The 14,012-nt window shown below is 39.4% G+C and overlaps 2 protein-coding genes across 2 annotated transcripts in view; one reads left to right on the top strand and one right to left on the bottom strand.

The window, feature by feature from the left end:
• Positions 1–1,921: 1,921 nt before the first annotated feature.
• lypc (ly6 domain containing, pigment cell) lies at positions 1,922–5,199 on the bottom strand. Its single transcript, XM_037693101.1, has 3 exons — positions 5,098–5,199; positions 3,510–3,629; positions 1,922–2,216 (listed from the first exon to the last, which is right to left on the bottom strand). Exons 1-3 carry the CDS (start codon positions 5,147–5,149, stop codon positions 2,005–2,007), a joined length of 384 nt encoding a protein of 127 aa, XP_037549029.1. The 5' UTR covers positions 5,150–5,199; the 3' UTR covers positions 1,922–2,004.
• A 7,524-nt stretch (positions 5,200–12,723) lies between these two features.
• ddah2 (dimethylarginine dimethylaminohydrolase 2) overlaps positions 12,724–14,012 on the top strand; it is a 6,320-nt gene continuing 5,031 nt past the window's right edge. Inside the window, exons 1-2 of the mRNA XM_037692752.1 lie at positions 12,724–12,841; positions 13,465–13,917. Coding sequence (XP_037548680.1) covers positions 13,624–13,917 — 294 coding nt within the window. The 5' untranslated portion in view covers positions 12,724–12,841; positions 13,465–13,623. The remainder of the gene's footprint in view (positions 12,842–13,464; positions 13,918–14,012) is intronic.

The raw sequence follows: 14,012 nt of genomic DNA, 5'->3' as shown, positions 1-14,012 counted from the left end.
GCCGTTGCCAGCTGAAACTCTACAGTGCAAAGAGGAAGCCATTTCTAAGCAAGCTCCACGAGCTCAGACGTTTGCACTGGGCCAGGGGTCATTTAAAATGGAGTGTGGCAAAATGGAAGGCTGTTCTTTGTTCAGATGAGTCACGATTTGAAGTTCTTTATGGAACACTGGGACGCCATGTCATCCGGACCAGAGAGGACAAGGATAGCCCAAGTTGTTATCAACGCTCCGTTCAGAAGCCTGCATCACTGATGGTATGGGGTTGCATGAGCGCTTGTGGCATGGGCAGCTTGCATGTCTGGAAAGGCACCATTAATGCAGAGAACTATGTTCAAGTTCTAGAACAACAAATGCTCCCATCTAGACGTCATCTCTTTCAGGGAAGACCCTGCATTTTTCAACACGATAATGCCAGACCACATTCTGCAGCAATCACAACATCATGGCTACGTAGGAGAAGGATCCGGGTACTGAAATGGCCAGCCTGCAGTCCAGATCTTTCACCTATAGAGAACATTTGGCGCATCATAAAGAGGAAGGTGCGACAAAGAAGGTCCAAGACGATTGAACAGTTAGAGGCCTGTATTAGACATGAATGGGAGAGCATTCCTATTTCTAAACTTGAGAAACTGGTCTCCTCTGTCCCCAGACGTCTGTTGAGTGTTGCAAGAAGAAGGGGGGATGTCACACAGTGGTAAAAATGGACTTGTCCCAACTTTTTTGGGATTTGTTGACGCCATGAAATTTGGAAACAACAGATTTTTCCCTTAAAATGATACATTCTCTCAGTTTAAACTTTTGATCTGTGATTTGTGTTCTATTCTGAATAAAATATTAGATGTTGGCACCTCCACATCATTGCATTCAGTTTTTATTCACAATTTGTTTAGTGTCCCAACTTTTTTGGAATCCGGTTTGTAATTGTTTTTTTATTTAAAAAAAATAAAAGCCCAAATAAGCCTGTAAATTAACGGATGTAAAGTTTGATGGTAATTTTTCAATATTTTTTGTTAGGACAGAATTTGGCCAAAATTATGGATTAATTAAAGATAAAAATTTTGGTGCTATTGAATTTAGGGTTTTAAAAACAAAATAAAACCAACTCGTTTTATTGAGTGATGTCTCTTCTGAAGTAGTTTCAAATTTTCGAGTTTATGAAAAACAAGTTCTACGACTTTGTTGAGGAAAGTGAATATAGTGTTTTATAATCTGCCATCTTTTAGATGTCATGTTTATTTGGGTTTGACAGGGATTATTTTTTATTGATCATTTAATGTGTACAAATGTTTTTGGCAGGCAAACGAACATTACCAAACCGTTTTAAACGCTGGGCATGCAGATGCAGAAAACAAGTACACACATAAAATCAACGCAACTTCACACAGGTAAGAAATAAGAACAAAAAAAAAATAACAACAATATTAGTTCTGAGTACTAAAGGTTCTCAAATATTAAATTTACATAATCCTTAAGAAGAACCCAATATTTTTTCACGTTTCAGAGTTTAAGACAATCCTTTATGAGATATTTTATTATTATTATATTGTCAGTGAGAATTAAAAAAAAAATCTTTGTTAGGTGTATCAACTTGTGAAAAACCAAATCACATTTCTTGCAATGTAAGTTTGCAGCACATGTAGCTGCTAAAGGAAGCTAAGCGGTACAATCCCATGTTTTTTTGCTTGAAAAGTGAAGCAATAACTAATGGGAACATTGATGATGCATTAACTGATCAGTTATACAGACGTGTAATGCAGACAGTGCGTTACGTGTTCAGAATGTGATTAACAGCATTGTGACAAAAGTTCCCCTGACAACGGTTGACATGCTGTCAGTGTTTAATAACACATAGGGTGTAAAACAAAGGTTTTAATAGGATTTAATTCGATTTATTGACATCACCCTTCACAACTTATCACACAATTGGCACTTCTGGTATATTGATATTGCAATGGTAGCTGGATGTTTGTCTCCCGGTGGTGTTTATCGTGCCGTTTCCTTGTCTCAGGCAGTGAGGAGGGTGAACACAGGCAGCAGGCCGAGCACCGCTCCCCCCCAGCTGAGGGCACCGATGGATCCGGCTCCGTTACAAAGGTCAGTGTCGCAGCAGTTGTTGGTGTAGTTGAAGTTGATGCCGGAGGCATATTTCTGTCCGCTCAGGCCACACTGGGTGGGAACGGCACAGCTTTTCTCATATATTGTCATCTGGATGACACCTGTGAGATCAGGGGGTGGTTACAGGAAGTCAAGTCAAATTTATTTATAGAGCACATTTAAAACAGAAGCTGCTGCTGAAGTGCTTAAAGAAAGGCCGAAGGAACTGGAAAGTATCAATAATGTTTTTGTACCACTGTATATTATATTTGCCACATAAGGAATAACAGATGTTCTTTCACTCAATACTTGTTACACAAGTTTAGTGTTTTTCGTAACAATCAACCATTAACATACGAACACCCCCACCCTGGCACATAGCCCAGTCTTCTTCTTTCGGCTGTTCCCTCTTCAGGGGTCACCACAGCGAGTCATCCTCCTCCTCTCACTCTGTCTTCACTCCAACTACCTCCATGTCCTCTCTAACTACATCCATATATCTCCTCTTTGTCTTTTTCCTGGCAGCTGCATTTCTAACATCCTTCTACCAGTATACCCACTGTCCCTCCTCTGGACGTGTCCAAACTGTCTCAGTCTTAACTTTTAAGGTGGCGCCTAACTAATTAATAAAAACTGAGCAAGAAACAAATGAAACCAATGAGCGCAGTCATTGGTTGTTGAAATAATAGATGTCATAAAGAGCAGCTAAAAAAGTAAATAGAAAAAAAAAACTATAAATAAGTTAAAAAGCAATAAAATACAAAATATCGTCACATACACACACATACATTAGCTCGCCCTTCTCTTCCACCTGAGCGGTTCCACTTCACTTCAAACTCGGGTCCCCTAGCTGGGAGTTCGAGGGTTCTGCACAGTGTCTTATTTGTTCCTAGGACTGCAGAGTTCTGGACAGAGATCTCTGAGCTTGTTCCTGGGATCTGTTGGAGCCACTCTTCCAGTTTATGGGTCACAGCACCATGTGCTCCAGTGACCACTGGGACCACGGACTCTTTGACTCCATTTCCTCTCAGCTCTTGGTATTTCTCATGCTTTCCGTGCTCCTTCTTCCTGATGTTACAGTCACTTGAGATTGCTACATATATATATAGTTTCACATATTGTGCAGTTTTGACAAAGACGATGAACACCACCTGTATTTACCGCCCTACAAACAGATTAATTTTGTTCCATTCGGTGACGGTCATGTCTCTTTGTTGCATGTTGCTCTTCTACTCCTCAGTTTATAAACTGTGAGGGTTTAGAGGGACCTAATCATGACACGTCCCCTCACCCTCAAATCTCTGTGGGTCATTTTTAGTTAATTTCCTGGACTATGGGGTTATTATTTTACCAATTATAGCTTTAATACAGTACGCTAACACACACACACACACACACACACATCTGGAGCTGACCTCGTCTTCCTGTTGCCTCACTGGAGAGGCAGCGCTGCCCAGCAGGACACTCCAGAGGAAACTTCAAACAGTCCATGGGAGAAATGGCCGGAAACACACACGTGTAGCACCTCAAACAGGCTGGAAAATGGTTTTAATTCAACAATTAATCAAATGTATTGTAATTATAAACATGTAGCTTCATCTCAAGACACTTGATGTGGATAATTATAGCTTCATGGTTGTGAAATGTCCCTGCAGGCAGTAAAAAAAATTCATATTGTAACATTTTATATCAACAATATCCGATTTATTAAAAAAATAATCTTATAAACAGAGATTTTTAAGTAAGCATATACCGTCAAAACGTTTACTTCTTAGTGCCCCCTGGTGGACAAAAAGAAAACTACACATTTAAAGAAGGACACCTCCATCCATCCATCCATCCATCCATCCATCCATCCATCCATCCATCAATTGTTTTTACACATTCTCATGCTTTCCATGCTTCTTCTTCCTGATGTTACAGTCACGTGAGATTGCTACATATATATATAGTTTCACATATATCTTCTGTCACTGGTGCCCAGGTAAGATGGAAATGTCGATTTGTTTCCGCTGTTTTTCTTTAGAATAATTGTCATTAACAACAAAAACGAACAAAAAAATCTGTAAAACCTTAGTTATACATTAAAATAAACACAATATTGACATTCTTGAAAACAGCTGCTCTTTGGTTTTCCACCTAAAATTTGAAATTGTGTGTAGGATTATTTTGAAATTGATCTATTTTCAAGAAAAACGTGATTTTAAAGGGATTCATTCAGTTCAATCAGTTCGCCCGTCAGACTGTCTTAATCATTGTCTGCCACGAAAGGAGGGCGATCATGTAGTTGCCTGTGTCTGTTGGTTACCAGAATATCTCACAGACGGACGAATTTTAACAAAACTCTTAAAAAATAAACAATGGATGTAAATCTACAACAGGTTAGTTTTTAGAGTCAACCCAATTCAAGATGGTCGCCGCAGCTAACTGGTGTTAAATACAATCAAATGGTTCTTTTTTGCTTGATTTGTTCAGAAATTGAGCTGAAGTTATTTATGGTAGATGAGACTGAGCTCTACCACATATATGAGTTCTAATAGATCAACCCTGTCTGTTAGCAAAACATCTCATGAACAGATTGACAAATTTAAAATAAAGTCATAAAATAACGCATGGATGTTCATCTGCGACTAATTAACTTTCAGAGTCGACGTGGTTTAATTTGTCCTCTTGCGCGAACACAGAAATGACCAGTATGATGTTTAATGGTTCTTTTGGTTACCTCAGAATCTGTTAACTGGGGAAGACACACTGTAGACATTACTAAAACGCAATATATACTCCTGTTAAATCACACTAAAGCAGATGAACAAACAGAAATATATTCTTAAATTTACAGCAACAAAAGAGACGATTTATAAACTTAGCTTAAATCTTCTCTGAACCAACTTTCTTGATTTGTTTCAACATTAAAACAGTGTCCACTTTAAAGCTACAAGTTTATATGTCCTTGTAGAGGAAACAGTTCGAGTGTAGTTTCACTCATGAAGGTAAATATCCTACCTGCTAATGGAAGACAAGCCAGGAGTCCGATAAGAAGAGCTAAACGAGGCATCCTTCAAAACGTCCTTAAAAAAACGATTCGAGAGGAAAAGTGTTTCCCAAGACGTTGAAACTGCTTAATCTGAAGCGTCCTACAAGTCATTACCTATTTAAATCTCTGTCTGTTGCTGACGTATTTTCATATTTTATTAATCTGATAAAAATAAAAACAAATGTCTATTTCGGTGCAACTTGGACCATCAGCCGCTGTGATCACCTCTTTGTGTTGCTGTGATTCTCAGGCAGGCACAGTCTACTTCCTGGGACTTACAATTGAATTTGCAGAGGTAATTGTGAACAGCTGATATAACAAATTAACATGTTTTCATGCTTATATGAAGCTCTGCGGGCCTCAACAGCCTTTTTGCTCGTACATTCGATGATTGAATAATAAAAATATGCCAAAGAGGAACGAAAGAGGCAAAGAAAGAAGTGTCTAATCTGGTTAAACTAAAAGTGGAAGGACGTGTTTATACATCGGCAGAAAAATACTTCCTGTCAGGACTTTAAAATCAGAAGCATTTCTGAGAATTTGGAGGTTTAACGACATGAAGATGAACGTTAAAAAAAAATAATTACAAGAATCAGACTGTCACATTTCTCTTCTAATTATACATTTTACAAAATGAAAGTACTTTAAGACTCTCATGTTTAAACTGAATGTGTGTAAAATGATATGGAACAGTTTCATGTAAAGTGAGTTATTTCATTTATACATTAAAAAACCTTCAAATTTAGTTGGGATTAAATTATCCGTGTATAAAGCTGAGCTCGTTCTGCAGGTTTGGCTCCTCCAGGGCTGTCTCTTGTCTCCGATCCTGGTTGTGGTCTTCATGGACGGGATCTCAAGGTCCAGTCAGTCTCGTTTCTGTTATATGCAGATGATGTGGTTCTGTTGGCGTCTTGAGCCCAAGAACTTCAGCGTGCACCGGAGCGGTTCGCAGCCGAGGGGCGAGGCGGCTGGAATGAGAGTCAGTTCCTCTTAACTCTGAGGTCTGGACGTCTTGTTCATGAGTGATGATAGGATGGAGCTGGAGGTGGACTGACAGATCGAGGCCTTGTTCTCAGTAATGAGGGCGTTGCTTCGGTCAGTCGAGGTGAAGAAAGGGTTGAGTCGAAAGGCAAAGCTCTCGATTTACTGGTCTGTCTACGTTCCAACCCTCACCTGTGGTCATGAGGTTTGTTGACCGACCGAAAGAGATCCTGGATTACAAGCGGCCAAAGTGAGCTTCCTTCACGGGGTGTCCACTGTCCAGACTCAGCCTTTAGAGAGGGTGAGGTGCTCCGTCATCTAGAGGGAACTATGAGTAGAGCCGCTGCTCCTCCACATCAAACAGAGTCAGGTGAGGTGGTTCATCTCAGGATGTCTTCTGGACGCTTCCCTTTGGAGATTTTCTGGGAGGCCCCAGGTCAGAAAATCCCAGAACTTGTTACTGGGATTATTTATCATTTTTTAGCCTGGGAACACCTCGGGGTCCTCCAGGAGGAGTTGGAGAGGGAGGTCTGGGTTTTTCTCCTGGAACTATTTCCATGATAAGTGGTAGAAGATGGAAAGGGAGATATAAATGCTGGACTCCTGTGTCCCATAGTGTTGAAAATGATTTCAACAGATTTTTATGTTTCGTGTGAAACATCACGTTTGTGCAAATAAAAAAATTAAAAAAGTTGTGCAGTTTGTAAATCATTCTGTACATTTTTAGACTAAATGATATTCTTAATTCTCCCTGTGAAAGCAATTTACTGTGAGTTGTTGGTTTTCTGTAAACTTGCAATGCATTGTGGGAAAGTATTGGGCCCACTGTTATTTAACCTACAGTAATAATGGCTTATTGTAAAAAGACAACGGGTTGTCCATCTTAAAATAAAAGATTTTTGTTTGATTGGAGACTTATATGTTGTTTTAGCTTTGGGGGATTAAAATCAACAAAATCAACAAACAATTCTGAACTTTCTGTTCTGAAGAAACAAAACATAAAGTAAAGGAACGATGATGAAACTTAGGACCACAAATACATTCTTGTAAATTAAAAAGAAAGACAAAGCAGAATTACACTTGTTTGAATGTGAAAACATCACAAAGTTTGACTGTTTTAGAATAATTTGTTCAGCTTACTACACAAATAACAGCAAAGTTAGAAACACGGAGCCTTGATTGAGCCAGATTTTAAAAAGTTATAATTATTTCAGCACTTATTGTTGTTGTAGAGAGAAACAGGGTGAAGCGTGTCGGGCTCAGGACTAATTATAAGGTCAGCTGTGCTCAGAGCGAGTCAGCACAGAGTCAGAGACAGAACCAGTCAGCATGTTGGACACAGAGACTCAGTGAGACGGTCTAACTGAATTATCCTCCAGGGTTTAATGGGAGACATGAGGACAGCAGGCAGGACAGTCTGCTGACAGCAGTCATGTGACGCCTCAAACTCAGTAAGCTGTTTACAGTCCATTAATTGCCCAGCTACGAGCTTTAAAACCATTCCTTGTACCTGTTAATGGACTCCGTTTAATGTTTTTTGTGATTTAACTCCAGCAAAGATGAGCTTTTAGCTGTAAATATGTTTGGGTCGGTTCAGAGTTTGTGATTAGTCATTGTGTTTGTGTTAAAGCAGCAGGTTTTTGAATGGAGTCTGGTGCTGATCTGTTGTAAATGAACAAGGTGGAGCGTGAAGGTTTTACTGACTGTGAAGTTAGAAGTCTGTCATCGTGAGCTTCTGTTACCATTTCATTTTAGCTGTTCATATATACAAGGTTCGGCTCATTCAGCTGATGGATGCTTTGACCTTTGGTTTTTGTAACTGGTTTACTTTTCAAGACATTTAACTTTATTTACAAAAAAATTCTGCATAAACATATTTAGATTGCTCAAAACATTCTTCCCTTTGAAATCTGCTCTTCTTATGCTACAACCTTTAGGCTGCTGTTCTACTGATTTTAGCATTTGGCTACTGTTTTATTATTTTTAACTTCTAGCTAGACTTTTGCTACTTTTAGATTTTTTGCTACTGTTCTACTTAATATTTTAGCTAATATTTTGCTACATTAGCTACCATTCGGTTAATTTCATATAGTCGTTTGTAGCTTTTAGCTACCATTCTGCTACATTTAGCTAGGCTTTTGCTAATCTTTGATTGTAACCGCTGATGTGCTATTTTATCTATTAGCTAGGCTTCTGCCACTTTTAGCATTCAGCTACTATTCTGCTACTTATCTAGGCTTTTACTTTTTTACATTTAGTTACCATTGTGTGAAATTAGCTTCAAGCTAGATTTTTGTTACTTTTAACTTTTAGCTACTGTATTGATGGTTTTAGCTTTTAGCTAGCATTTTGCCACTTCTACCTGTAGTTCTGCAACTTTTAGCTAGCTTTTTAAATACTTAAGCTTTTAGCTACTATTGTTACATTTTTAGCTACTATTCTACTTTTAGCAATTAGCAAGTCTTTTGCTACTATTAGCTTTTAGCTACCATTCTACTACTTTTAACAATTAGCTATACTTTTGGTACTTTTAGCATTTAGCTACCATTCTGCTATGTTTATCTAGGCTTTGGTTATCTTTAGCTCTTAGCTATTATTCAGCTACTTAACCTAGCCTTTTGTGCACTTTTACTTAGCAGTTTACTACATTTTACTATTAGCTAGTCTTTTCATTCTTTTAGCGTTTAGTCTTCAGCCACATTTAGCTTTTAGCAGATGATCTGCTTCTTTTAGCTGCACTTTGCAGATATTATAATTTCTATAGTTTAGCTGAAATTGCAAGTTTTTAGTTTAAGAAATGTTTTTCTAGCATAAAAAAAAAAGTTATTCCTTCAGATAAATCTTTGAAAAATATTTTTTATTCTTATTTTCAGGTCTTTAAATTAGAAGGTTGACCAAAGATGTTTAGATTAACTGTAGGTTTAATCTGAGGCAGATTATTGTTTGCTGGCTTTGTTTTGTTTGCAGCCTGCAGGACCTCAGCGGACAGATGGTTCTTTAATCCACGTCATATTTCCTGTCTGCTTCTGTTCTCCAGAGTCCAGCTCCGGTTCTGCTCTTCGCCTCCTGCTGCAGTGACTCAATCCGCTCACCAGACGAGATTATTGTGCAGCAAGCAAAAATCAGACATTTCTCCTCCCAATCTATAAAATTACTAGAGTAAATGTGTCAGATTAAGAAAACCAAGCTAAAATGTATGGACATTATTCACCCACTGCGTTGTTTGACAGTTAGTCCTCCGTCTCACCATCATCTGACCCACTTTTCAGGATAAACAGATTATTTTTGCTACGTCACAAACACAATTTAGGATTACAGACCATATAGTTAATCCTCAGAAAAAGGCGGAGTCAAACGTAGGCTCAAGTAGACATTTACCATCTGAATCTTAAACATTTAAAAATCAAATAACAAACTTTGAAGCCTTTTTTTTTTTTTGCAGAAATGGGAGATTAAACTTTGGGCTCTTGAGCACAGACATAAAATATCAACAAACAGAGACATTCTATGTTTATTAGTTATCATTTAAAATCTCTTTTTAATCTAGTGTAGCTTAATGTCTTTTTTTTTTGTTTAAATCTTCATTTTTTAAAAATCTTTTTGGATGTTATAATTGTTTTGCCCCTAGTTTCGGCTGTTTTGATCATTCCATTCATATTTCAATCATTTTGCATCTCTTTTTGCCTGTTCATTCATTTTTTGATGCTCATTCAGCATCTCTTCGTAGCTCATATGGACCTGGTTGTGGTTGTTTTGGTTTTTCTTCCATCATATCTTATTTTGTTGTGACATTTTTAAGTAAATTACAGCCCTCTGTGTTTCTGTCTTTGTTAGTGTTTAGTTCTCAAATGTGACCGAGATTATTAGAACTGTCATCATCATCTAACACATTTTAACTTTAATTAAATAGTTTGTTTAGTGAAATTAGGGGTAATTTAAAATTCACAACAATGGCCTCCTACTTTTAAAACAGTTTTATTTCCTGGTTAATAAACTCAAAACTTAATTATATTTTCTTTGAGCCCTTCCTGATGTTTATAAAATGGTTTTATGGAAGTTTTATTTAAATAAATGTATAAACAGTGGTGACCCCTCCAGGGCACGTGGGGGATGGGGGGAGAGCCGCTGTTGAGCCACAGACAACCGGAAATTAGGGAATGAAGCTTTTCAAACTAAAAGCTCAACGGCATTAAACTGGGAGTTGACATTTTTATATTGATGGACTCCAAAAGTATCCGTTCCCTATGCCTTATCAACAACTTTTTATTTATTATTTCTTAGTTATACTCTTTGACACAAAACTACTATAACTGCTAACATTTCCAACAGCATTTGGTAAATGGAGAGCAGGGTTGCCAGATTTACATAATCACATGTTTTTACCTCCTGCTTTTCTCTATTCTGTGCACGTTCACCAAACACAATGCACGTCTCATCTTACAACACCTTCGCTCAGCACATGTGACAGTTTGGGTCAAAATATTATAATTTTAAAGCAACAGTAGTTCATCATTGCTTATCTGGCAACCCTGATGGCTAAAGCAGAACTGTGAGAATCTGAACATCTTTTCTTGGCTGCAGTGGTTTGATCTCACAAATCAAAAATTCCTGAATAATTTTAACTTGTTTTGTTTGGTTTGGCTCCTAAGTTTGGGCCTCTTTCTTTAGAGGTCTGGACTTACTATGTTCTGTTTTATAAGCTAAATGAAAAGTGATAGAGACTCAGTGAGTAACAGATTCATGGGCCAGATCTGTCCGTCCACCCGTTATCTGACACTTGCTCCAGAGTCGGGTCTTGAAGGCAGCAGCTTGAGCAGCGAGGTTTTTCCACAGCCACTTCTTCTTGCTCTTCTAGGAGGACTCCAGGGCTTCATGATTCACTGTATTAATATGATGAAGCCCTTTGGATGGAGGGCAAAACTTCTCAGCACAAAAAAAAAGAAACTGTCCATATGACCTGACTGAATATTGTTGGATTTTATACCTGGACTAATGAGCATGGACTTTGGTGTTTTGAATCAGCTTGACATGATTGTGTTGACGAGGGAGAGGGTGGGCAGTGGAGGAGAGGGCGTGCCCCAGAGGCCATCTTAGCATTAAAATAATTGCTTTTTCCCACTTTGGAGTAGGCTGTTGATGGTGAATCAGTTTTGTTTGGTGTTTCCTCAGACTGCTGAAGCCCTTCGGATGGAGGGAGAAATGTCTCAGCACAAAAATAAAGAAACCGGCCAGATGACCTGACTGAACATTGTTGGATTTTATATCTGGATTATTGAGCATGGACTTTGGTGTATTAGTATGGGTTGATTACAACAAGTAGCTCAATGTCCCTTCCATGGATTTAGGTTACCGGTGCCTCACACTGGAGCCTTGTCGGTGAGTGCTTCGTGACCAGGCTTTTACTCATGGCGCTCAGTCAGAGGAGTTTCTCCTTCTTGTGGGACCAGGTCCACACCTTCAGAAGGGGGCATGCATTTACATGAACGCCCCTACAAGCACCCTGCAGATGTTGGACTGCACCCAGTATTCACTGGTTAACTGGACATCATTAACTTCATGCAGCCTCTCCCACTGGTACATTTCCATCTTTAAATCACGTCTTGGTCTGCTGCCTTCATACATCTCCTACATGTCACTGTGAGTGCAGCTACAGCGTGCGCTCTCAGGACATTATTACCTGCAGTGTCCCCCTCAGTGCGGAACTAGAAAAAAGGGCCTTCAACTCCTCCGCTTCCGTTTCCTGGAACATCTTGCAAAAATACTTGAAGCTCTCGACCTTGACCTCTCTAAGAGGCTTCAAACATCTGCTACGTTCATGGCAAAAACCAAAACAGACATGTTCCTGTTTTTAGTTTTCTACTTCGCTTTACAATGTAGCCGTTTTTGTTTCGTTTGTTTTTTTTTTAAATATAATTTTCTTCCATTTATTTTTTCAATTTATATATTTTATTTTATGATGGTCTACTGTTGTCATCATTCTTTGTTAAAGAACAGGTCTCTCTTGTAAATGAGTCCTCGAGGCTCAATGAGACCAGCCTGTATAAATAAAGGTTGAATGAACGCGGGTCGGGTCGACAGCCTCAGATCTAGTACATTTTAAATGTTTTTTGGGGGAAGCCAGATAAAACGTTTGCAAGGGCCAGATTAGTCTTGCGGGACATTCATTCAACCTTTATTTAGACAGGTAAATCCCATTGAGCCTCGAGGACTCATTTACAAGAGAGATCTGATTTCAACAAAGAAGGATGACAACAATGGACAGTTATAAAAAGGCATACAGATGATTATATACATATATATTTTTTTACAAATAAGATGGTAAAAAAAAGTAACAAAAACAGCTGGATTATAAGGTGAATGTAGAAAACTAAAAACAGGAACATGTCTGCATCGGTCCTTGCCAGGAGTCCAACAGATTTAAATATATACATATTTGAGTCAGAAATTATCAGAGTGTAAATTCACAATTTTTACTTAAAATATCCAAATATTACAATTTTCAACAACAGCACGAGATTATTTATTAACTTGTAACAAATTCTCATCACGTGGCACTCGTTTACACGCGGTCTTTATTTTGAAAATCAAACCGGAAGTGTGTTCACGCCACAGCGGCCATCTTGACGGAACGACGGGGAGAAGGAGGGCGAGTAACGGGAACAGAGCGGGCGTGGAAATTCAATGAAACGGAGGAAAAAACGCGACCGAACTCATAAACACGAAGTCATACAGGTAAGCAGAGCCACGTTTGTACTTTAATTTGTTTTTTGTGGTGTTTGGGGACGTTTTGGCGAGTATTTTTACTTTTAAAAATATGTAAAAATAATCATCCCCAGTAATTTGGGAAGAGAGTGAAGTGATGTTCGGGTGAGGGGGTTATTTGATTTACTACAGCCGAATAAACCCGAACAAAAGGAGGCTGAAATGATGTGTAAATAATCCTGCTGGTGTTTTTTAAACGCAACAATGGCGATATGCTTCAAATGAACTGTGCCAACTTCAGCTGAACTTCTAAATGAGTGTCCCTCAGTGTGTTTGTTTGTATTTAAACAGCTGGAAATGTTGGACTTGTTGCATAAAGTTATCCTGCGTGGAGGGGGTTAGAGGAATCTCAGTGGGAGACTGCTTGGAGTTACAGGAAAGATGGATAAGGAGCAATTGTCCCCAATCTGAACAAGACTGCAGCATATCTTTTTCAATTAATCTGCGTCAATCTAACCGAACAATGCTGCTTTGTCTGACAGTCTGTGTATTATCTCAGCCATCCTTGGGTTTGTCATTCTGTAATAAGTTCATATCTTTAGTGATAAAATGAAATGTTTTATTCCCTGACCTTGACTCTTTTTCTGTCTCAGATTAGAGTTAGTTTCTTCCTGGACGACTGGATGATGAAGATGATCTCCATCCTCCTGGATCACATCTTCAGCTCCTTTTAGTCCCTTTTTTCAGTCTGTCTCTCACAAACCCGTTGTTACCTTTGGCAAAGCAGCGATATTTGCATCTTTGCAGACGTCATGGCGAATATGTGCCCTTACGGCCGGTTCACCCACGCTGTGGTGCGGGGCGTCCCAGAGACTTTTGGGAAAGCGGTGGGAGACGAGAACAGGGAGGTCACGGTGGACCTGGCCAAAGCTCAGCGTCAGTTCGGCTGCCTGACGGGAGCCCTGAGGCAGAAGGTCGGCCTGCAGCTCATTGAAATCCCCCCGGACCCCGAGCTGCCGGAGAGCTGGAGGATCGAGGATGTGGCAGTCATCCAGGGAGACACGGCGCTCATCACCAGGCCCTTCAAACAGCAGCGGCGCAGTGAGGTAACACAGAAGAACCCCCCCCCGCCCCCCCCCCCCTACCCCAACCAACACAACACCCCAAACACCCCCCACCCACCAACCACGCCCCCTCCTCA

This window comes from Nematolebias whitei, chromosome 19 (assembly GCF_014905685.2).
Source record: "Nematolebias whitei isolate Nwh7 chromosome 19, NemWhi1, whole genome shotgun sequence".
Taxonomy (NCBI): Eukaryota; Metazoa; Chordata; class Actinopteri; order Cyprinodontiformes; family Rivulidae; genus Nematolebias; species Nematolebias whitei.
Note: the sequence above shows the minus strand (reverse complement) of the source record. Positions and strands in the feature narration are given on the sequence as shown.

Coding starts and splice junctions, on each gene's coding strand:
- lypc (XM_037693101.1), bottom strand. CDS start 5,149: ATGCCTCGTTTAGCTCTTCTTATCGGACTCCTGGCTTGTCTTCCATTA. Junction 3,630..5,097: donor GGCTTGTCTTCCATTAGCAG/GTAGGATATTTA, acceptor ACCATTTTCCAG/CCTGTTTGAGGTGCTACACG. Junction 2,217..3,509: donor TGAGGCAACAGGAAGACGAG/GTCAGCTCCAGA, acceptor CTGATCTCACAG/GTGTCATCCAGATGACAATA.